Source organism: Bubalus kerabau, chromosome 1, assembly GCF_029407905.1.
Source record: "Bubalus kerabau isolate K-KA32 ecotype Philippines breed swamp buffalo chromosome 1, PCC_UOA_SB_1v2, whole genome shotgun sequence".
NCBI classification, from domain to species: Eukaryota; Metazoa; Chordata; class Mammalia; order Artiodactyla; family Bovidae; genus Bubalus; species Bubalus kerabau.
In genome coordinates, this window is record NC_073624.1 from 277540761 (window position 1) to 277566054 (window position 25294).

The 25294-nt window shown below is 37.9% G+C and overlaps 1 protein-coding gene across 24 annotated transcripts in view; it reads left to right on the forward strand.

Annotated features, from left to right (window-relative positions):
• FER (FER tyrosine kinase) overlaps positions 1–25294 on the forward strand; it is a 464961-nt gene that overhangs the window by 79929 nt on the left and 359738 nt on the right. For all 24 annotated transcript variants that reach the window (XR_008709039.1, XR_008709040.1, XR_008709041.1 and 21 more), the window contains 2 exons: positions 3400–3573; positions 11614–11713. Coding sequence is in view for 19 of the 24 variants with exons in the window: in XM_055565828.1 (XP_055421803.1) it covers positions 3400–3573; positions 11614–11713 (274 nt within the window). In the remaining 5 variants the exon portion in view is untranslated. The remainder of the gene's footprint in view (positions 1–3399; positions 3574–11613; positions 11714–25294) is intronic.

Consider the following 25294-nt stretch of genomic DNA (forward strand, 5'->3'; position numbering starts at 1 on the left):
GTGCTCAGATAGAGAATAGCAAGGACGAGACCTGCATGAGATTTAGCTGGTTCCTAATTGAAGAGACGGATCTTGCCATGTGAAAGAGAGGATAAGCTCCCAGGAAGAGAGAATGTTCAGGAAACTAAAGACCAGCACTCCTGGAATTTATTCAGCTGGGTAGAAGATGGCAAAACAGAAACTGAATGGATAGATTAGCTCAGATCAGTCGCTCAGTCGTGTCCGACTCTTTGCGACCCCATGAATCACAGCACGCCAGGCCTCCCTGTCCATCACCAACTCCCAGAGTTCATTCAAACTCTCGTCCATCGAGTTGGTGATGCCATCCAGCCATCTCATCCTTTGTCATCCCCTTTTCCTCCTGCCCCCAATCCCTCCCAGCATCAGGGTCTTTTCCAAGGAGTCAGCTCTTCGCATGAGGTGGCCAAAGTACTGGAGTTTCAGCTTTAGCATCATTCCTTCCAAAGAAATCCCAGGGCTGATCTCCTTCAGCATGGGCTGGTTGGATCTCCTTGCAGTCCAAGGGACTCTCAAGAGTCTTCTCCAACACCACAGTTCAAAAGCATCAGTTCTTTGGCGCTCAGCCTTCTTCACAGTCCAACTCTCACATCCATACATGACCACTGGAAAAACCATAGCCTTGACTAGACGGACCTTTGTTGGCAAAGTAATGTCTCTGCTTTTGAATATGCTATCTAGGTTGGTCATAACTTTCCTTCCAAGGAGCAAGCGTCTTTTAATTTCATGGCTGCAGTCACCATCTGTAGTGACTTTGGAGCCCCCCAAAATAAAGTCTGACACTGTTTCCCCATCTATTTCCCATGAAGTGATGGGACCGGATGCCATGATCTTCGTTTTCTGAATGTTGAGCTTTAAGCCAACTTTTTCACTCTCCACTTTAATTTTCATCAAGAGGCCTTTTATAGCGGATACGTAATTTGAGACACTTTAGGTCTTAGAAGGAAGTTTGGATTTTCCTTTAAATGAAAAGGGAAGCCTGTATATGGTTTTAATGCAGGGGGATGGCAGTTTCTTTTGCTACTTTAAGGGGAATGGTGTGGAAAGGAGCATCAGCAGAAGAGAGGACACCAATTAGGTCTAAACCAGAGACAATAAAAACTTCCAAAAGGGGTGGTGGTGACTATGAAGAGAAGTGGGTAGATCTGTGGTGGCCTTTGGAGGGAGAATCAGAAGGACTTGCTGATGGATTGTTCATGTTCAAGGGTTGCTTCAGCTTCAGAAGAGAAGGAGTATTTTTTAGCCTTATTAGGTTGTTAGTAGGATTTCCCTGGTGGCTTAGACGGTAAAGCGTCTGTCTACAATGTGGGAGACCTGGGTTCGATCCCTGGGTCAGGAAGTTCCCTGGAGAAGGAAATGGCAACCCACTCCAGTACTCTTGCCTAGAAAATCGCACGGACGGAGGAGCCTGGTGTCCATGGGGTCGAAAAGAGTCGGACACGACTGAGTGAAGTGGGATCGAGCAGATTTTTGTTAAAGATACAAGATAATGGAAAGTTCTGATAAAAAGCATAAGGAGTTTTCTAATCACAGAGCAGGAGTTTTTGACAGTACAGGATTTTATAGATTGTGCCCTGGGTCAAAATGGGAAATACTGAGGTCAGTCTGGCTTTGACAGCCGTGGTGATAATATATTCCTCGGGAGGTTTTGACTTTTCCACAGTAACTACAGTGAACAGGGCTGTTAGACAGGATGAGATGTGCTGTCCTGCGAGGTGGAGGGTAATCTGACCTACTTGTATGACCTTTAACCTTAGCTTCTAAGAAGACTTCTCCCTAGGCTGCAAGGACTCCTACATAGAAACACAAAAAATTTTTGCTACAAAGCACTTAGAGAATATTTGTTTTTTGAAGATAGAGGATATTTATTTTTTGAGAAAGAAATTGATTCTTCTCACTTTATTTTTGGTAGCCTTAACATTCTGCACATGCTATATAGAATGTTTTCCTAACCCTCTATTTCTTAGAGTGAAAATATCATGAAAAAGGCAGAGCTACGGCAGTTACTAGGCAGTCTAGATTATATTTTAAATCCACATTTGTATAGTTTTTTGTTTTCATCTTCCTTAAATTTTGTATTTTAATGGAAGAGCTACGTCAGTTTTAAATGGCTTTATGGTATCAAGAGCTTCTTAGTACTCAGGGTTTTGAATTTGAAAGTAAATATGATGAGTTTGTAGGCTACCTGTCTTATTTTGTGTTTGTAAAAGCAACTGAAATTTTACAACTAAAATGACCTTTTTCCCTAAAGAAATGTCCTCAAAGATTACTTTTTTAAAAAGAACATATACTGCAGTGTATCAAACGCAAGAATACCCAGTTAGACCCTGGAGAGTTCTGACTGTGACCACGAATTTGCTTCCTTTAGGCTAGCCTATGATTTAGATACTTACTAAATTTTGTTTTAGGATTACCTTGGAATACTAACAGTAATGAAATTAATTCTGTTCATTCACAGATCAAAAGTAATAGTGTAGAAAAATTACTTTTGAGAAATATCCAAACATGCCTTGTCTATTTTTTTGTGTGTGTCTTTAATATGGATCTTCTCTGACCAAACTAAACTTGTTTCTGAATAGGATTTTGAAGACCTATAGTGAAGAGCATTCTTCTGTTGCTTTTTCCCCAGTACTTATATGCTAGAAAGGCTAATAACAAATGACTTGTTCTTCCAGCTATAACTATATGCCCACTTGTCCCAAACCCAGCATGATGTGTGTCTGCTGTTGAAGCAATGTGTTACACTAGAACAACGAATGGTTTCTAACTAATTTATTAAGAGAAGAGAAAAGATAGAAATCTAGAGAAGTCAAGTATTTAAGACATAGGCAGCAAAAGAAGAGCAGGTATAAAGATTGAGAAGGAATTTGTAGAAAGGGAGGAAGGCAGGTCAGTATGTTGGAAGAAAAGAGGCCGTAGGAACCAGCAACGAGAGTTTCAGGAAGTGTGAGTCAGTGGGATCAGATGCCACAGAGAGACAGGTTACAGTGAAGATGGGTAAGCTTCTGTTGCATTTGACTGTTGGGAAGTGGTTTCCTTACTGAGACAATGGAAGAGTGTGGGCAGAAGCAATACATCAGTGTTGGAAAACAGACAAGAAGTGATACAGTGAAGACTGCAAGAGTGGGCTCTCCATGAGCCCCTCAGTCCTGTCCTGCTGTTCTGCACACTCTCTGCTTACTGAATTTTGAAGCGTTTGTGCTTGAATTTAAAGATGTTGTATACAAAACATTCATATAGCTTATTGCATAATTGCCAGAAACCTGTTATTTTTATATTAGTGTAATAATTTGTGTAAAACTAAATGTTTAAAGTTCCTGAACACAGTGAAATGGAAGTCTCTAATACAAATGCTAATTTTGTTTCTTATTTTTTAAAAAGTCTTGGCTACTTATGATTCAGCAGACGGAACAGCTCAGCAGGATCATGAAGACACATGCGGAGGACCTGAATTCTGGGCCCTTACACAGGCTCACCATGATGATCAAAGATAAGCAGCAGGTGAAGAAGAGTTACATAGGTGTCCATCAGCAGATCGAGGCAGAGATGATCAAGGTTTGTCTTCCCACTCTGGGATTCTTTCTTTAGTGTGAGTTGTAGATTCACTGAGATGCTATATCCTGTTTGACTTTAAAAAGTGTTTAGTCACTATTTCCTGTAAGAAATAGATTTCAATGTCTCTAATAAGTAGTATCTTATTTTTATTGAATATAAAACATGATTAATAAGATATGTGATTATATATTTGCACGAAAGAAATGCTGCCAAAATAAATTAGTTGGGATACTTCTAAATTTTCTTCACAACTGGTGTCTGTCCCTTCTGCCTAACTTTTTACAGTGGTTTTAATTGTGAAAATTTGCAAGTGTACAGAAGAAGAGAGAAGAATTAAATGAACTCCCATTGACCGGTCCATCCACCTAGTCAATATTTTGGTTTGTTTTTTTCATCTGTACTCTCACCTACCTTTCTTCTACATTGGATAATTTTATAGAAGATTCCAGTTTTTTACTTTTATCTGTAAATATTATTTATTGCTAAATAATTACACTTTAAAACTATTTTATGAACTCACCGAAAAATAAAGATAATTCCTTAATATTATTAATTATCCTGATTGTGCTCAAATAATTGTTAAATGTTATTTTTGCAGTTGGTTCATTTGAATCATGATCCAAACCTGGCTTATACATTGCCTTTTAATAATCTCTTTTAATCTGTAGGTTCCCCTTGCCACCCCGCTTTTAAAATGCTGTGCATTTAAAGAAACTGGGTAACTTACTCAATAGAATTGAATTCTTTCATTTTGGATTTTGCTGTTAGTATCTTATAATGCAGTTTCATGTATTCCTTTATCCTTCAGTTTTCCAGCAAACTGGAAGTTAGATCTAGAGGCTTGATAATACTCTTGCTGTTTATTTCGGGCTGGTATAGATTTCCTGTTGTTTCATAACAAGAGGTATATATTATCTGCTAACAGGTACCAGTGTTGCCAGCCTTGTCAATCTATTAAAAATTTTCTCTTCAGCCTTTCACCTAATGAAGCACTTGATGTCCACTGCTTAGATCCATTAGTTCAGTGGAGGTTGTAAAACGACAATATTTTACTTCTGTCGTTCCTAATGCAATTGTTAGCTGGAATTTTCAGTAAAAATTTTTCCTGTATCAGCTATTTGGTTGCCATGAGGTATAGATCATGCAAGAAAGGTAGGACAAATACTTGCTTTTAGACATTAATTTGCCAGTTTATGAACAGTGAATTGGTTCTTTAGCAACTTCAGAAGTTAAGACTTCCATTTTCCAATCCAGCATGTAAGAAGCTTGGAATTGTCACTCCATCCTAACAGCAAATAAAAATTGGAACAAACTGAAAAATCAGCAACTCTTCTTAGATCCATTAGAGAAGATAGGTGTCACAGAGCAAAATTACTATCCCCCAAACTGGACAAGTGAATATAGAGAATCACAACTAATCAGAGCAACATCAGACTTGAGAACAAGTGTTCAGCTCAGTTCAGTCTCTCAGTTGTGTCCGACTTTTTGCGACCCCATGAATCCAGCACGCCAGGCCTCCCTGTCCATCACCAACTCCCGGAGTTCACCCAAACTCATGTCCATCGAGTCAGTGATGCCATCCAGCCATCTGTGAAAAGAAGCGAAAAGCAAAGGAGAAAAGGAAAGATATAAGCATCTGAATGCAGAGTTCCAAAGAATAGCAAGGAGAGATAAGAAAGAACAAGTGTTAGGTGTAGAAAAACCCAAACTATAACTGACAAATTCTGGATGCTCTGATGGTTGAAAACTCCAGGAGGACCCACTCGTTGAGGGGTCTTCACACTTGTGAGTTTTACCTCCTGAATCTCTGTGAGGTACTCACAGTGAATATAGGGGGAAAAAAAAAACAAACTCATGATCTTGGCAGTGGAAGAGAAAGGGAACCATTTTGGCACAGGTTAGAGCATTCTGTTCCTACCAAGGTCTGTCCTCAGAAGAAGCTGTTGAGCTGGAGCCTGGCTGATCTGAGGAAAGGGCAACAACTATATGTTGTCTATAAGACACCCACTTTTTATATAAAGACACATACAGATTAATAGTAAATGGATGGAGAAAGATGTACTGGCCCTAATACAAAGAAAGTGGGAGTAGCTATATTAATTTCAGATAAGACAGACTTCAAAGCAAGGACGTTTATCAGGGATAAAGAGGAGAGTTACAGAATGCTGAAGGGGCCCGTTCTCCAGGAAGACAGTACAGTCCTTAATGTACATGTGCTTAACAGCACAGCATCAAATATTGGTAGGACTGCAAAAACTGTTAGAATTGTAGGGAGAAATGAGTGGACCTCCATTACAGTTGGAGATTTCGGTACCTTCCCCCCACCCCCATCAGAAATGGACAGATGCAGCAGACAGAAAGTGAGTAAGGACAGAGTGAACTCAATAATGTCATTAATCAGCTAGATGTGATGAACATCTATTGACGACTTCACGCAAAAACAGGGGAATACACATTCTTCTCAAGCTTATATTGCACAATTCAGCAAGATATTCCACATTCGAGGTCATAAGCTACATCAAAATATATTTAAAAGAGTGGAATTGATACAGTATGATAGCTAGAAAATCCCCAAATACTTGGAGATTAAACAACACACTTCTAAATAACCCATGGACCAAGGAAGAAAGCTCAAGAAAAATATAAAGGTATGTTGAACTAAATGAAACTGAAAAGAAAACTTATCAAAATGTGTGGGATATAGCAAAAGCAGTGCTTAGAGGGAAATTTATAGCATGGACTGCATTTGTTAGAAAGAAAGATCTAAAATCAATCATCTCTGCTTCTACCTTAGAAGAAACGGTAGAAAAAGAAGAACAAATTGAATCCAAAGTACACAGAAGAAAAGAACTAATGAAAATTAGAGTAGAACTCAGTGAAAATGAAAACAGGAAACTAATTAAGAAAAGTCAGCAAAACCAAAATCTGATTCTTCGAGAAGGTGAATGAAATCAACAAGTCTCTAGCCAGGCTAACAAAAAAACCAGTGTGGGTACAAATGACTAATATCAGAAGTGAAAGAGGAGACATGACTATGTATCCCATGGCTATTAAAAGGATAATGAAGGAATACTCTTTAATCAACCCTGTGTCCGTAAATTTGATAAGCTGGGAGAAATGGGAGCATGCCTTGAACGACACAATCTGCTGAAACTCACATAAGACGACATGGACAGTCTGAACAGGCAGGTATCTATTAAAGTAATTGAATTGATCATTAATAACCTTCCAAAACAGAAGGCACCAGGCTCAGAAGGCTTCAAGCTCAGATGCCTTCACTGGTGAATTCTATCAAACATTCAAGGAAGAAATTGCACCACTTTTCTACAGACTTAACTCAGAAAAAGAAACAGAGAGAAGCTTACCAATCCCATTCTAGGATGCTAGTGTTATCAAACACCAAAAGCAGACAAAGATATTAGGAAGCTATAGACCAATGTCTCTCATGAACATAGATGCAAACGTCTTTGAACTATTGAGAAATAAAATCCAACAGTGTAGAAAAAGAATTTACGCACCTTGCCTAAGTGGAATTTATTTTAGTTGTGAAAGTTTGGTTCAATATTTGAAAATCAATTAATGGACTCCATTATATCAACAAACTAAAAAGAAAAATTACGTGAGCATATGAATAGATGCAGAGAAAGCATCTGACAAAATCTACCACCAATTCGTGATTAAAAACTCTCAGTAAACTAGGAATAAAGGTGAACTTCCTCAACTTGATAAAGGATATCTACAAAAAACTTCCAGCTAACATCATACATAAATGTGAGAAACATGTAACTTTCCCATTAAGATCAGAGCAAGACATGGATGTCCCCCACTTGCCACTGCTTGTTAAAAAAATCCTGTCAATCTTAACTAATAAAACAAGACCAGGACAAGAAATAAAATGTATACAGATGGGGAATGAATGTCATTATTTACAAATGACATGGTTGTTTATGTAGATAATCCGAGAGAATCAACCAAAAACTCTTGAAACAAACAATCAGTTATAGCAAGTTTGCAGGAAATTGCAACCCACTCCAGTATTCATGCCTGGAAAATCCCATGGACAGAGCCTGGCGGGCCACAGTCCATGAGGTTGCAAAGAGTCGGACACAACTGAGCGATTTCACTTTGCAGGATACAGTGTTAGCATACAAAAATCAATCACTTCCCTATGTATTAACAATGAACAGGTAGAATATGAAATTAAAAGCACAATACCATCTACATTAGAACCTCAAAAAATGAAATACTTAGGTATAAATCTAACAAAGTGTATGTACACGATCTGTAGGAGAACAATGACAGAATGAAGAAGAACTAAAGAGCCTCTTGATGAAAGTGAAAGAGGAGAGTAAAAAAGTTGGCTTAAAGCTCAACATTCAGAAAACTAAGATCATGGCATCCGGTCCCATCACTTCATGGCAAATAGATGGGGAAACATTGGAAACAGTGGCTGACTTTATTTTTGTGGGCTCTAAAATCACTGCAGATAGTGACTGCAGCCATGAAATTAAAAGACGCTTGCTCCTTGGAAGAAAAGTTATGACTAACCTAGATAGCATATTCAAAAGCAGAGACATTACTTTGCCAACAAAGGTCCGTCTAGTCAAGGCTATGGTTTTTCCAGTGGTCATGTATGGATGTGAGAGTTGGACTGTGAAGAAAGCTGAGCACCGAAGAATTGATGCTTTTGAACTGTGGTGTTGGAGAAGACTCTTGAGAGTCCCTTGGACTGCAAGGAGATCCAACCAGTCCATCCTAAAGGAAATCTGTCCTGAGTGTTCATTGCAAAGACTGATGCTGAAGCTGAAACTCCAATCCTTTGGCCACCTGATGTGAAGAACTGATTTATTGGAAAAGACCCTCATGCTGGGAAAGATTGAAGGCAGGAGAAGGGGATGACAGAGGATGAGATGGTTGGCTGGCATCACCAACTCAATGGACATGAGTTTGAGTAAACTCTGGGAGTTGGTGATGGGCAGGGAGGCCTGGCATGCTGCAGTCCACAAAGAGTCAAACACGACTGAGCAACTGAACTGAACTGAACTGAACTGAAGAGCGTTGAAAGTCAGATGCAGTAGAGTCTCAAGCACACTCTGGGTAGTCTGTAAACAAGTATAAGCTATATAATGACTTCACAAATTTAAAAGAACAATGAACTGAAAGCAGCCTGATATACAAGATAAAATGAATCAGACTGGGAAATTTTTCAGACAGGTTTCAACAACAGACATGAATGGGATACATCAGTTTAAAGGTGTGCCAAATTGAAAAATGTTCAATTCCCTGAGACCAGAGCAGTAAACTGTGATGGGCAGTCATGCAGATGGAAGTGTCCATATTTCTTGCCTGCTGCAAATATATATTTACACACACACACACACACACACACACACACACACATTCTCCTCAAAAACAAAAAACAAAAACCACACTTCTACAAAATACATTATCAAAGGAATGAGAAGATGAACTGTAAACTGGGAGAAAAAGTTTGTAAGGACATTTGATAAAGGACTGTTATCTAAAACACAGAAAGAACTCTAAGTCCGTTAAGACAAGAAGCAACCTTATGAAAAAATAAACACGTCACCAAAGAAGATACACAGATGGCAAATAAGCAGATAAAAATTTGCTCAAATTTTATGCCATCAGGGAAACGCAAACTAAAGGAACAATGAGATACCACCGCCACACATTAGAATGTCCCAAATCCAGAACACTGACGACATCAAATACTGGTGAGGTTATGGAGCAACAGGAACTCTCATTCATTGCCGGTGGGATTACACAGTAATTCAGCCGCTTTGAAGACAGTTTGGTTGTGTTTTACAAAAATAAAAATAGTTTCACCGTAGGTTCCAAAAATTGAGCTCCTTGGTATTTATCCAAAGAAGTTGAGAACATATGTCTACACTAAAGCCCACACATAGCAGTTTATAACAGCTTTATTCATAATTGTCAAAACTTAGACGCCACCAAGATGTCTTTTAGTAATGAATGGATAAACTGTGGTGCATTCAGACAATGGAATATTATTCAGTGCTCAAAGGAAATGAGCTACCAAGAAAGATATGAAGGACCCTTAAATGTATATTACCAAGTGAAAGGAAGGGAAAGTGTTCGTTGCTCAGTTGTGTCTGACTGTCTGCAAGCCTGTGGACTGTTGCCCTCCAGGCTCCTCTGTCCATGGGATTCTCCAGGCAGGAATGCTGGAGTGCATTGCCATTCCCTTCTCCAGGGGATCTTCCCGACCCAGGGATTGAACCCAGGCCTCCCACAATGTAGGCAAATTCTTTACCATCTGAGCCACCAGGGAAGCCCACTAAGTGAAAGAAGCCGCTCTGAAAAATATATATGATTCGACCTATATGGTATTCTGGAGAAGTCAGAACTGTGAAGGTAGTAAAAAGGTCATCGGTTGCTAGGGGTTCGTGAACAAGTGGAGCACTGAGGGTCTTAGACGGTGAAACCTCTGTGTGTGGTCCTGTGGCGGTGGGGTATAGGTCACGGCATGTTTGTTCAAAACCATAAAAAGTTCCACTCCACGCGTGGAACTTAATGTAACCTGTGTACTTGTGCGAGAATGATATGTTCTTATAGGTTCATCAGTTGTAACAAATGTACACACAGACTTGAGTGGAGCATGTTGATCAGTGAGGCCGTGCACGAGTAGGGATAAGGGACAAATGGCAAATCTCTGTACTTTGTGCTCAGTTTTGCTGTGATACTAAAACTGCTCTAAAAGGTAAAGTCCGTTAAAACATGTTAACCAGTGAGGTTTTCTTTTAAAAGGAAATGATTTGAAGTCATTTCTATCTATATCTGTATCATGGGCTTCCCTGGTGGCTCAGTCTGTAAAGAATCCGCCTGCAATGCAGAAGATGCAGGTTCGATCCCTGGGTCGGGAAGATCCCCTGGAGAAGGAAATGGTGACCCACTACAGTATTCTTGCCTGGAGAATCCCATGGCCAGAGAAACTGGGTGGGCTACAGTCCATGGGGTTACAAGAGTCAGACATGACTTATTGACTAAATGACGAACGGTATCTATATATTATGGGGCTTCCCAGGTGGCGCTAGTGGTAAAGAACCTTCCTGCAATGCAGGAGATATAAGAGATGTGGGTTTGATCCCTGGGTTGCAAAGATCCCCTGGAAGAGGGCATGGCAACCCACTCTAATATTGTTGCCCGGAGAATTCCATGGACAGAGGCGCCTGGTGGGCTACAATTCATAGAGTTGCAAGGATGCGGACACGACTGAAGCGACTTAGCACATATCTATCATAGTTGTTGACATTTTTGTTCACTTACACAGTGCTGTCTTCCATGCTGTCAAGAGCCTTGGTGATGCAGAATTTGTTTAAAGTAGGCTCTGGGACTTTCTTCCAAGTTGCTTATGTCCCTTTAGCAAGTTTTTAATGGTGCTGATTTCTTAACTCTTCTCAGAAGTCTTAGTAGATGTTTTTCAGATACCATCTAAGATCCTCAGTTTTTTCTTGAACGCTTTTTATGGCTGACTACAGAGTCAAGGACTTGGATTTGTCAAGCCTTTCTGCAGAAATTATAACCAAGTTAATGTGTGCATGCAGTGACCACTGTCATGAATGCTGCCTGGTCAACATTAACTGGATGCATGTTTTCAGAGATGTTACAGTGTAAAAAAAAAATTCATATTAGAAATGATGAATTATGACCACTCAGAGCTATTCTGTATGATTAAAATAAGAATTTTAAATTAGTTTTTTATTAGAGAAAATATTTCTGTAAATAGCAGGGAATTACTGGCCTTCACATTTTAGGCGGTGACAGCGCTGGTTTACGATTTGCTTCTCTTCAGAAATGCTTTTCTTCTTTCATATGCTTTGAGTTTATCTCCAGTTTCTAAGCTAACTTTAGTTTATTGTTTCTAATTATATAGTAAAGAACACTTCTGACTCATAAGCAGTAAAAGATGCATCAGTTAATGCTCTGAAATTTAAGTTCTTGACAGATGTAAATTTAAGCTTTTAAAAATCTTTTTGCATTTCTTTTTTTTGACAGGTTACAAAGACAGAATTAGAGAAATTAAAAACCAGCTATAGACAATTAATAAAAGAAATGAATTCCGCCAAAGAGAAATATAAAGAAGCTGTAGCTAAAGGTATGGCACAATTAGGAATAATGTTTATTGTAGTGACTTTTATTTTTATCATTTGAAAGTTATCTTTATAAGTGGTGGAATGAATCCACTTAGACTGATTAACATATAGGTTTATTAAAATAAGCCTAAATAGACAAATTATCAAACTGAATAATTTTTTCTTTTTGAGGTAGAAACTATTTTTGAGTAGTTCATACTAAATAGAGTTATGTAGTACTTGTGATAGGGTGCAAAGAATGTTTAAAATTTTCCCTCAGCCTTCAGATTTACTTATTGAATTAATATTAAATAAGAAAAGTAAAGTCATATTTGTTTAGAAGTCTTTATTGATCCTCTTTTTACCTGTATTTAAGTACCATTAAAATCACAAGTCATTTTATAGCTTAGTTTTGCTTTTATAGCTCGATTTTATTGTCCTAAAATTTTCATAATACGCTTTGGAAATAAATGGAAAGAGAAATATTATGTTTTTAACAGAGATTTCTGGTTATAGTTGTAAATGGGACTAAATAGTCTTCATATTTAGATTTTGTTAATTATAAAAGTTTTTTTTTTTCTTGGTTATATATAAACATTATTAGCAGCTCTTTTGGGGATGGAAATGGGAACCAACTCCAGCATTCTTGCCTGGATGATTCTGTAGACAGAGGAGCCTGGGGGCCACAGTCCTTGTGTGCTCCAGTCACGTGCAACGAGCTGCTAAACAACAAGCAGCTCTGACAAAGTTTTATCATTTAACTTATCTTCCTCTTTTATTATTGTATTCTCTCTTCGTCTTCTGGTTGCATATTCTTCTGTTGTGTTGTTGAGGTAGACAAACAGCTCCCGTGTTTGGATATGTTTTGCACAACAATATGTTGTTCTTGTTAGTCCCAGTAGACTAGAAGAGAGAGGGATTTGGAAGCCGTGTTCCGCTCTCCCTCTCCGTCCCGGCCTTTCTGCCTCCCTTCCCCGCCTCCTCCTGCTGCCCTTTCCAGCCTTCCTCCTCTGCTCCCTTCCCGCCCCTCCCCTGCTTCCCTCCCCGCCCTCCCCTGCCTCCCTCCCTTCTGTCCTGGCCCTCCCTCCCAGGACTCCCTAAAGTGTTTCCTTGGCATCTCTCTCTCACCCTGTCTCTACCCCTCCCACATTGTTTTTCCTGTTTCTGTTTCTTGCAGGGTTTCTGCTGCTTTTTTAGGGAAGATGAATTAATATTCACAGTTTGCTTATTTTTACTTATTTTTTCTTGTGCCTCAACCAACATTTTGAGACCCTGATCTCTTTTTAATGCAAATTTGTCTTTCAAAATGCCTTTGTACTTAAGTTATGTAAGTTATTTAAGTGAAGAAAAGAATAAAAGTGCAATAGCGGAAAAATCAGTCAGACTTTGGAGTCAGTCTTGGATGTAAGTTCCAATGTTGTATGATTATTTCATAATTTTCAAATTTCATATACCTAAGTATTATTCCTTTTTTGTCTTAAAGAGTCCTTTATATAATCAAGAAATATTTACTGAGTATTATTTGCTATCTTTAAGTTGTTGAGGTTCAAACATTCAAGGAACTTACCCATTGCTAGTTGATGTTCTAACTTGGGAACTTCAAGTCTTCTCCTGTTTCAAAATTTAGCCTTTGCTAAGCCATCAAGAGTAATATAAAAACAGTTTTGTACATTGAGCATTACTACTCAGTCTGTCAAAGAGTAAGTTTTATAAAGTTCATTACCTAATGCTTGGCTAGCATTCTCAAATTTCCTGTAGTATAAATATCCATATTTGAATTCACCCAGAGCAAGTGATGACTTAATTCATTTATATTGTAATCCATCTATGTGAAGTATTTCACAGTAGGTCTACATCTGTTGGAGAATGATTAGTTAGGAAAAGAAATACATTATTACTCCCAAGTCTTTGATACCTACTTTTAATGATAGTTTATTTTTGATTAAAACATGAAATCTAATTCTGGTATCATAAATTTTAAATAGTTCTTGTACCTAATGTTTATATTATCAAAGATTATTCACCGGTAATAATTGTTCTTTATTACTTTTGGTAGAGATAAAACTGGAGAAGGCAATGGTAACCCACTCCAGTACTCTTGCCTGGCAAATCCCATGGACAGAGGAGCCTGGTGGGCTGCAGTCCATGGGGTCGCTAGGAGTCAGACAGGACTGAGTGACTTCACTTTCACTTTTCACTTTCATGCATTGGAGAAGGAAATGGCAACCCACTCCAGTGTTCTTGTCTGGAGAATCCCAGGGACGAGGGAGGCTGGTGGGCTGCCATCTCTGGGGTCGCAGAGAGTCGGACACGACTGAAGTGACTTAGCAGCAGCAGCAGCAGAGATAAAACACCATTTATTGCTGTGTTAGTAATAAGAAGGAAACTAGAAAATCTGAAGACCATAGCTTTAATTGATCTTAAGAAGTATGTTATTTGACTGAGTCTCCTGTTAAAATATGTGAGCTTATTTATTAATGTATTTCCTTTCTAAAGGTGTTAGTGATAGTGTGTTCCTGTTTTCAAGAATTTGATTCCTCTCATTAAATCAATTTATAATGTGTAGAGGATGTACTTTTAAAATAAGTTCTTATGTAACTATGTAAATGCATGAGACATATGTAAATTTCCCTTTTATAATCATAGCTATCTTTATACTCCTGTTTATATGAAAAAGTATAAAACTGTACTTTTGAAAACCTGATTTTCAAACTGCTTCTACATTTATCATGGAAATAGGGGTTGTTTGTGTGTGTGTGATGTTGTTTACTCTTTATAAGCATGATGTGTGGGCAGATTCTTGCAGCATTTGCAGGTTTTATGTCAGAACCGTAGTTTATCTGGGAAGGCCCCACCAGGTCACTTCTGGGACGGGCTCTAGGAGCTGCTGGGGCACTGGCGGTGGAGAGCCGAACCACGGGTCTGGTGTTTAGAGGCCTTACTTTAGGAATTGGGAGGTCTTGGGAAAGCTATTTGAAAACTCAGTCCAACACATGGGATCCACCCTGAGAAGACAAGGCTCTGGAGGACATAGCACCTGGCAGTAGTTCCTGTAGTGAGTCAGAGTTAAATTCTGGATTTGGTGGAGAACTGGTTTAGAATCCAGGTTCAGTGACTGCGACTGGAGGTTCAGCCACAGTAGTAGATCAGTAGGCAGCCTGGGTTCATAGTGATGTTCCAGACTCCTGACCCCTGCTGTATGGATTACACAAAATACTTTCAGTTTTCAGTGTTAGAATTTATATCAAAGAAACACTGATTTATGTTATCGAATGTAAAGGATAGCATTCATTTGTAATATTAGTAGAGCATCATTTTTGCTGGGCTTCCCTGATAGCTCAGTTGGTAAAGAATCCACCTGCAATGTGGGAGACCTGGGGTTGATCCTTGGGTTGGGAAGATCTCCTGGAGAAGGGAAAGCTATCCACTCCAGTATTCTGGCCTGGAGAATTCCAGTATTCTGGCCATGGAGTTGGAAAGAGTCGGACATGACTGACTGCCTTTCACTTTCATTTTAGTTAAACTTTTTTTCTTTTGCAATATATCCTAAATATCAAACTCATTTTGTTCTCATCTATGTTGCAGGAACAAATATTTGTCTTAAATTAACTTGGACTAATTTGGACAGTAGTCTCTTGGTTTTTACTTATAACATGTATGCTGAGAACAACCAAAGTATGAACTGAAGTTAATAATTTAGAATGTTTCTTGATAGCATGGAATAGTAAGTTCTTGAATGCAAAATACACAGGTTTTCCTTTCTTATTGCATATTATTCTGAATACTTTTAGTTGATTAAATACATGGTTAGGTTTGCCATAAAACAATTTTGTGAGTCCATAAAGCTTGTATCCAAATTAAGGTTCTGACATAATGGTTGTTAAGTGGAAAAATTTGCTGTCGTATCCTCTCTTTTTAAAATAATTTTTATATTAATCTTTTTTAATATTTTGAGTTTCTTTTTTATATTGGAGTAGAGCCAGTTAACTATGTAATGATATTTTCAGGTGGTCACATCTTCCTTATAGAGAGTCAATAACTACTCAGGAGGACTCCCACAGGATCATATTAGCTGTGAATAAAGACAGTTTTCCTTTTCAGTCTAGAGGTTTGTTTTTTTTTTTTTTTCTTTTTCCTCGCCTAACTTCCCTAGCTAGAATCTCCAATATAGTGTTGAATAGAAGAAGAAAGAGCAAGCATGTTTGCCTTGCTGCTGATCTTAGCGGGGAAGACTTGCATCATAAGGATGAAGTTAACTATAGTTTATCAAAGATTTTTTTTCCTGTTGGCTTGAATAAGTTCATTTTTATTCCTGCTTAGTAATGGAAGTTAGATTTTGTCAGATGATTTTTCTGTATCTGTGGAGATGTGTGTTTCTTCTTCTTTTAGTTTGATACAGTGAGTTGTTCTGATTGATTTTCACATTTTTCAAATATTATACCAACCTCACATCTGGGGGATAAACTCCTCTTGGCTATGATATATTATTATTTTTGATGTTATTTGATATGATTGGCTAAGTTTTTATGAATTTTCCTATTTGTCTTTGTTTCTTTTAATAGCTAGTCTCATTTTGGTATAATTTTAACACTTTTCCCCTGCTTGATTTTCCCCCTCTTTAATTTTGTAGAGATCCTTGTGTTCAGTTCATAATATTTCTTAAATATTGGTAGAATTCACTTGTGAAGCCATGTGGGTCTGCTTGCTTTATTTTTTTCTTTTCAGCTAAAATTTTTAAACAATAAATTCAGTTTCTTTAGGTGATACCAGCTATTTGTTTATCTTTTTCTTTGAGTTTTAGTAGGTTGTATCTTTCAAGGAATTGTTCGTTTGTTAAGTTTATTGGTACTAAGTTGTTCAGAATACTTCCTTTTTCACCCTTTTACAGAATCTGCGGTGATATTTTCTTTCTCATTTTTGTTATTGACACTTTCTGTCTTGTCTTTTTTACCTAATCATTCTGGCTAGAGGTTTATTGGCTTAATTAATCTTCTCACAGGTCGGCTTTAGGCTTTATTTTGTTTCTGTTTTTCTGCTTTCTTTTTAATTGATTTATACTCTGATCTTTGTTTCTTTTCTCCCTTGTGCTTGCTTTAGGCTTTGTTTGCACCAGTTTGTCCAAGTTTTTTTTTAAATGTGGAAACAAAGATCATTGATTTGAGAATTGTCTTCTTTTCTAATATAGGCATTTAGTGCTATGAATTTCCCTAAGTACTGTTTTAACAACATTATATTATGCCGTCATTTTTCTTTAGTTCAAAATACTTCAGGTATTTCTTTTGTGTTTTTTTTTTCCCTTTGATCCACAGGTTATTTAGAAATGTACTGTTTCCTAAGTTTTGACATTTAAAAAAGTCTCTGTTTTTGATTCATAATTTAATTTCACTTGTTCTGAGAATTTTTTTTATGATTTTATTCCTTTTACACTTATGAATATATTTTATAAGGTCCATAGTTGGTTTATCTTGGTAAATGCTTCGTGTGCACTTTATAAGAATATGTATTCTGCTGTTGCTGGTTGCAGTGGTCTGTATTGTTGGCACGGGCCAGTTGGTTGACAGTATTATTAAAAGCTATGTTCTCACTGATATTCCGTTGACCTGCTCTCTCGGTTAGTGAGAGAGGGCGACTGACATCTCCCAGTGTGGTTGTGTTTGTCTCTTCTCGCAGTTTTGTCGGTTTTTTGCTTAATGCGTTCTGAAACTTGCTATTGAGTGTAAGCAGCCATCATGACTGTTGTTCCCTCCTAATGCTCTGACCTTTCTCTCATATGAAATGACCTTTATTATCCCTGGTATTATTCTTTACTGTGTTATCTGTTCTGATGTTAATATTAGATATTTTGATTAATGTTTACATGGTATTTTTTTAATCCTTTCACTTCAACATTTTTTAGTCTTTATATAGTTGACGTACATTGCTGATAAGCAGCATATAATGAGGTCTTGCTATTTTATCTTGATAATCTCTACCTTTTAATTGGGATGGTTAGACTATAATGGGATTGATTTTGACAATGTTAGGTTTAAATTTGTCATCTTGCAGTTTCTTTCCCCTTGTTCCATTGTTCTTCATTGTACTTTTCCTTTTTTCTTCCTACTTTTGAATTAATTGAAAAAATTTCTTAAGATTCTCTTTGTTGTCGTATCTCCTTTGTTGTCTCATTAGCTATAACCGTTTTGGTATTTTATGTTTATTTTACCACAGTATACCTTAAAGTGACAGTGTATCACCTTGTGTACAACAAGGAATCCTGACACTGGTATGGTTCCTGTGTTTGTGCTATTGTTGTGATATATTTTACTTTTCCATATGTTTTTAACTTTATATTATATTGTTAATATTTTTGTTTTTGTTTAGTCAGATATCTTTAAAATTATATTAAAGCATCTTATATATTTATCCATGTAGTCATCTTTCATAGAATTCTTTATTCCATCTGGTATCATTTTACTTGTTCATTTAAGAAGGCCTTCTTTGCTCTCCTTGCTTTTCTCTGGAACTCTGCATTCAGTTGAGTATATCTTTCCCTTACTCCCTTGGCTTTTACTTCTCTTCTTTTCTCAGCTATTTGTAAAGCCTTCTCAGATAAACCCGTTTTCCTTCTTGCATTTTGTTTTCTTCGCGATAGTTTTGGTTATTGCCTTCTCTGCAGTGTTACGAATCCAGACAGTCTGTCTACCAGATCTAAACCCTTAAATCTTTTCATCACTTCCATTCTATAATCATAAGAGATTTGATTCAGGTCATGCCTGAATGGGCTAGTGGTTTTCTCTACTTCAATTTAGCCTGAATTTGGCAATAAGGAGTTCATGATCTGGGCCACAGTCAGCTCCTGGTCTCGTTTTTGCTGACTTACAGAGCTCCATCTTCGGCTGCAAAGAATATATAATCAATCGATTATACCCAAGTGAATGCAGAGTTCCAGAGAACAGCAAGGAGAGATGAGAAGGCCTTCTTAAATGAACATTGCAAAGAAGTAGAGGAAAACAGTAGAATGGGAAAGACTAGAGATCTCTTCAAGAAAATTGGAGATACCAAGGGAACATTTCATGGAAAGATGGACACGAGGAAGGACAGAAACAGCAAGGACCTAACAGAAGCTGGAGAGATTAAGAGGAGGTAGCAAGACTATGCGGAACTATACAAAAAGGTCTTACTGACTGAGGCAATCACGATGGTGTGGTCACTCACCTAGAGCCAGACATCCTAGAATGTGAAGTCAAGTCGGCCTCAGGAAGCATTACTACCAACAAAGCTAGTGGAGGTGATAAAATTCCAGCTGAGCTATTTCAAATCCTAAATGATGATGCTGTTAAAGTGCTGCACTCAACATGTCATCAAATTTGGAAAACTCAGCAGTGGCCACAGGGTTGGAAAAGGTCAGTTTTCATTACAGTTTCAAAGAAAGACAATGCCAAAGAATGCTCAAACTACCACAAACTGCGCTCTTTTCACATGCTAGCAAGGTAATGCTCAAAATCCTTCAGGCTAGGCTTCAGCAGTATGTGAACCGAGAACTTCCAGATGTACAAGCTGAGATCAAATTGCAAACATTCATTGAATCATAGAGAAAGCAAGGGAATTCCAGAAGAACATCTGCTTGATTGACTACACTAAAGCTTTTGACCGTGTGGATCACAACAAACTGTGGAAGATTCTTAAAAAGATGGGAGTACCAGACCATCTTCCCTGTCTCTTGAGAAACCTGTATGTGGGTCAAGAAGCAACAGTTAGAACTGGTTGACTGGTTTTAGAACAGTTGACTGGTTCCAAATTGGGAAAAGAGTATGTCGAGGCTGTATATTGTCACCTTGCCCATTTAACTTCTATACAGAGTACAGCATGTGAAATGCCGGGCTGGATGAAGCACAGTTGGAATCAAGATTGCTGGGAGAACTGTCAACCTCAGATATGCAGATGATGCCACTATATTGGCAGAAAGCAAAGAGTAACTAAAGAGCCTCTTGATGAAGGTGAAAGAGGAAAGTGACAAAGCTGGCAGGTTTTTTTTTTTTCTTGTTAGGTCTTTAAGGATGTTGCCCTTTGTTGCTCTGAAGGAGAAATCTGTTCTAATCCTTTTCTTTGTGGCTGTACATGGGTTGTATTTCTTTGGCAGCTTTTAGGATTTCCTTTTATTTATTATTGATTTTGAGGAATTTTATTCTGATATTCCTTTATGTGATTTTTTTGTATTTATGGGTTTTGAGCTTCTTATATCTGAAAGTTTATAATTTTTATCAACTTTGGGACACTTTCAGCCATTACTTCTTCATGAATATTTTCTGCCTGCGTTTCTCTCGTTTCCTTCGGAGACTGCGGTACGTGTGCATTATGCAGTTTGTATCTGCTTACAGCTTCTGATGGCCTGTTTACTTTCCCCTTTATTATCTATCCCCTTTATTATTTAAATTTATTATTATATAAATAATTCCCCTTTATTATTACTATCCCCTGTATTATCTCTCTTTCGTGTTGGTTAGCTTGTACGGTTATGTCTACAGTTCTACTAATCTTGTCTTCTGCAGTGTCTAACCTGCTTTTAACTTCATGCACTGTATTTTTCATCTCAGGTATTAGAGATTTGCCTGAATAATTATGATTTGGGTCCTTTCTTCAATCTTCCGTATATCTACTTGGCACATTCACCTAAGTTTTAGAGTCTTAGTGGACTTTATCATTCTGTCTCATATGTTGGTAAAGTTGAATGAGTTTCTTCATTCCCAGATTTTGTTTGTTTCACTGTCATCTTGTTAATATTGTAGAAAATATGCGTCATCTTTATCTGCATACCTACATGCACAGCCTTGTTTGTATGCCATGTTAGTACCTTTTTCAAAGTTAAAAAATACTTCTAAAGAGTAAACGCATGCTAGTTTTATAAAATATAAGGAATGCTATATAGTATTGAATTAAGTGAATTTAAATATGATTCTCCTTTGAAGTTCTATAGTTTGCTCAAAGATATATTGAAATATCGGAAAAGATATTCAAAACAACTGCTTCACAGCTGTGTGTTCTGATAGCTAGAATTACACTAATGGTTTTATATTTACTAAGCCTCAGAATACCCACAAAGACATTTGTGGGGCTTCTCGTACATGGGTGGGAGTCTCAGTGTGTCTGCTTTGTGCATATCATATTCAGAAAAGACAGGATGAACTCTTCCACACTATACATGCCCTTACCAGTCAGTCTGGAGAAGCTTGTGAGGAACATTCTTCATCAGCTTTTATAACAAGAGAGAGGAAACAAACTCTTTTTCAAATTCTTTTCTTCTCTATGAGAAACAGAGAGGAAAACTAAAGCATTGGTAAAATGCCTGATTATCTACAAGCCCTCACTTAACCCAAAGCAGACAGAGTACGAGCTTGTCTATTGCTTGAGCTGTGGGGGATTACTTGTAAGTCTCATTCAAAAGTAAAATTTTCTGTAATGGGAAAGTAGATTTTCTTAAATTGCCTCTTCATGCTTTACAAATGGTTCTGTGATATATTATAGCCAATTAAAAGTGATTAGATCCATTGAGTTGTCTCTTTGGAGTACTTTAATTATGAAAACCAGTTTGAAATGAGCCCAGACTTGAGACAGATGGTTGAATTTGTATTTAAACAAATCTAAATCTTAAAAATGAATGAAACTTAGGAAAAGCTCTTTTAGTTGATTTCCTTGAGTCTACTAAGAATGGCAACTGGCTTTCTTATTTGATAACCCCTAAATATTGGGGATTTAAAAAATTCAGAATCATGTATGAATGATGTATGGAGGTCCTCTAGGAAAATACTCTGAAATTCAAATTACCTCTCAGTTCAACATATGGAAGGAATGTGTTTTGAATACAGAGTTTACTAAAGACCAAAATAGAGTTCAGTCTATCTTTGTTGGTTATTGGTCTATTGAAATGAGCTGAAAGTGGGAGGTTTTTCTCTTTTTTTGGATCTACTTATTTATATATATCAACAGCTAACTTATGGCATGAATGTTTTTCAGTGTATGGAACTTAATATGATAGGACTTTTACAAAGTCATAAGGAATAATGGCACTCTTAATTATTAATCTAATTTACATTGGGTTAAAGCTGTATAAATTGGAATGACAGTTATAATATTTGCATTAGATGCTGAAATATTATGTGGGATAGGATATGCTATGTGATTCCTTTATATTCTGCAGATAACTTCCTAAAAATAATATGAAAGAACAATAATTTGATTTGTCCCTACTTTGCTTAGTTTTATTAAGTAAATAAAGCTAAGTTTCATATACAACAAGATTAAGAGAAATTATATTCTTTTGCTGATTTTCCTCTATATTTTGTAGGTGAGCTCCTTAACAATATTAGTTTTGGACTTGATTACTAGAAAGATGATATAAACAGATGCAGAAGGTAAAACAGTAATCTTTCTCTAACTTTTAATTAAAAAAATTATTTATGTTTACTTTAAAAAAATAAGAACTATATCAATTTGTACATTTTCTTGTTATTTACCAGGCACTGTTATTTGTATAAGTGACATTGTAGATAACAGAGCACAGGAAATCCCTGCCTCTTGGAGCTTATGTTTTAGAGCAGAAGCTAGCTAATGAGTAAAATAAGGAAATGAAACATATAGTGTGTCAGGTGATAAAAGATGTGATGGAGAAAACCTGGTAGGTAGATAGGATGTAGAGGATGATCAAGTTAGGTGTCACAAAGAAAAACATTTAAATGAAGGGTGAAAAGTGAGGGAGTGAACATATGGTTATCTGTACTCCAGAGAGAGGGAAAAGTGGAAGCAAAGTCCCTGAGATGGGATCATGTCTGGAGCCTTTGAGGAGTAGCATAGATGCCTGTGTGGCTGGAACTGAGGGGTTGGTAAAGGAAAGGTGTGGCGGTACGAGATGAGAATGGAGAGGAAGAATGATGGTAGGTGGAAGGGAGGCACAGGTTATGTGGGGGTCTTGCTAGGGCTTCCCTGTAGCTCAGTTGGTAAAGAATCTGCCTGCAATGCAGGAGACCCCAGTTCGATTCCTGGGTCGGGAAGATCCACTGGAGAAGGGATAGCTTCCACTTCAGTGTTCTTGGGCTTCCCTGGTGGCTCAACTGGTAAAGAATCCACCTGTAATGTGGGAGACCTGGGTTGGGAAGATCCCCTGGAGAAGGGAAAGGCTACCCATTCCAGTATTCTGGTCTGGAGAATTCCATGGACTGTATAGTCCATGGGGTCACAAAGAGTCGGACACGACTGAGGGACTTTCACTTTCACTTTGCTAGTGGAAAGCCATTGGAGGGTTTGAGCAAAGGAACGACATGAACTTAAGTTTTAAGAGTAGAATTCTGGCAGCTTTGTTGAGAATAATATGAGTGGTTGGGGAGGGATGGAGGTACTAGTACTTCTAGGCTACTGGAGTAATCCAGGAGAGGGCTCAGTGCTTTCTTGGACCTGGCTGGCAGAAGCGGAGGTGATGAGAAGTGGTCAAATTCTGGGTTTATATACACCATTGATTCTTGTTATTTGTGGTAGTTACATTCTATGAAATCAATGTGAATACTAAATTAGCATTAGCTGATTACTGGATCATTGCCCTGGGTGCGGATAACATACGAAATTGGGTCTCTTTAAGCAGGGTCACTGGAGAAGGGTCACTGGCACCCCACTCCAATGTTCTTGCCTGGAAACTCCCATGGATGGAGGAGCCTGGTAGGCTGCAGTCTGTGGGGTCATGAAGAGTCCGACACGACTGAGTGACTTCACCTTCACTTTTCACTTTCATGCATTGGAGAAGGAAATGGCAACCCACTCCGGTGTTCTTGCCTGGAGAATCCCAGGGACGGGGGAGCCTGGTGGGCTGCCGTCTATGGGGTCACACAGAGTCGGACGCAACTGAAGTGACTTAGCAGCAGAAGCAAGCAGGGTCGCAGCATTTTTGACGATTGATCAATACAGCACTTCATTGTTTGTGTGCTTCTGTTTAGAGACAGCTTCTTTAATGTGTATTGTGGGCTCATTGGCATTAAGCTCGCAGCTAGCAGTGTTGTAATTCAGGACCCAGCAGAGCTGTCTGACACACACTTGCTCCGTAAGACATCACAGGCTTCTTGAGCGCAAGAGCACCAGGCAGCGCTTCAGCATAGCGCTGGGGTTCGATTTAAACCGCAGAACTACCAACAAAAGGATCATAAAAAAACGTTTCTGCCGTCTTTATTAATTTTTCTTATTGTGTAAGTATACCTGCTTTGAAACATACATATTAAAACCAAGTTTTTTTTCTGTCATTGAGACTTTTTATCTCTAGGCTAAATAACTGAATTTTTAGATATAATGAACATTTAGATACTTTTGAGCTTTAATGAGTTTTTATAACTTTCTATTTTTAATTTTGACATTATTTTGGAACAACAGAAGTTTTGGAAGATTAATACAAAGAATTCTCATATATACTTCAGCCATATTCTACAAATATTAATGTTTTAGCAACTTTATCGTTTTCTCTGTACATGAGAAGGAAGCTGAAAACTGGTTCCTCTGTCTTTTTGGCATGTTCCTGTTATTTACTGAACACTTATTTTCTGGCTCATCTTATACTTTTCCTGTTCTGGGTTTTGCTTCATTTCTCTAAGGATCTGTAGCTTTCACTTAGTGGAAAATGATAGTTAAAAACCAGTGTTTGGCACTGGGTGTGCTCATTGCTGCTGGGATGTCTTTGTTCTCAGTCCTTTCAGTAGACAGAGATAGGAAATAAGCAAGTGCACACACACACACACACACACACACACACACACACACACACACACACGCATACCTCTGTGCCTGCTTCTGTGTCTGTTGCTCTGTCTATATTGAAACTGAAGTATTCACATTGATACTTCTAATTCTACTCAAACACCAAACAGTTCATTCTGTCTTTTCCTATTTACATATTTGTAATCTCCTTCTTTGACAGTGAGAATCCTGGATGTTATTATTTACAGTCTGCTTATCTGTTCAGTCCTAAAAGGTGATTTCAGAATTGCTAACTTATGCCTCTGAAAAAAAGAAACCTGCTTACTGTAGTTCATTTTTTTTTAGAGCTCTTTTTGCCTTTTGTCTTCCACTGTGGTCAGATATTGTTTGCCAGATTACTTGGATTAATTTTTCCCCCCACTATTTACATTACAAACTGGGGAAAACAGTTTGGTTCTTGTTTCTTGTTGTCCAGTTGCTCAGTCATTCTGACTCTTTGCAACTCTGTGAACTGCAGCATCCCAGGCTTCTCTGTCCTTCAGTAACTCCTGGAGCTTGCTCAAACTCATGTCCATTGAATCGGTGATGCCATCCAACATCTCATCCTCTGTCGTCCCCTTATCCCTTTTCCTCCTGTCCTCAATCTTTCTCAGCATCAGGGTCTTTTTCCAATGAGTTGGCCCTTCACATCAGGTGGCTGAAGTATTAGAGCTTCAGGATCTGTCCCTCCAAAGAATATTCAGGGTTGATTTCCTTTAGGATTGATTGGTTTGATCTTGCAGGCCAACGGACTCTCGAGTCTTCTCTGGCACCACTTTTGTTTCTATTGTATCCCATTTTAAGTTGCATTTCCTCTCTTACCCTAGTTGACTTAATTTATTTTGTTAATGATTAGACAT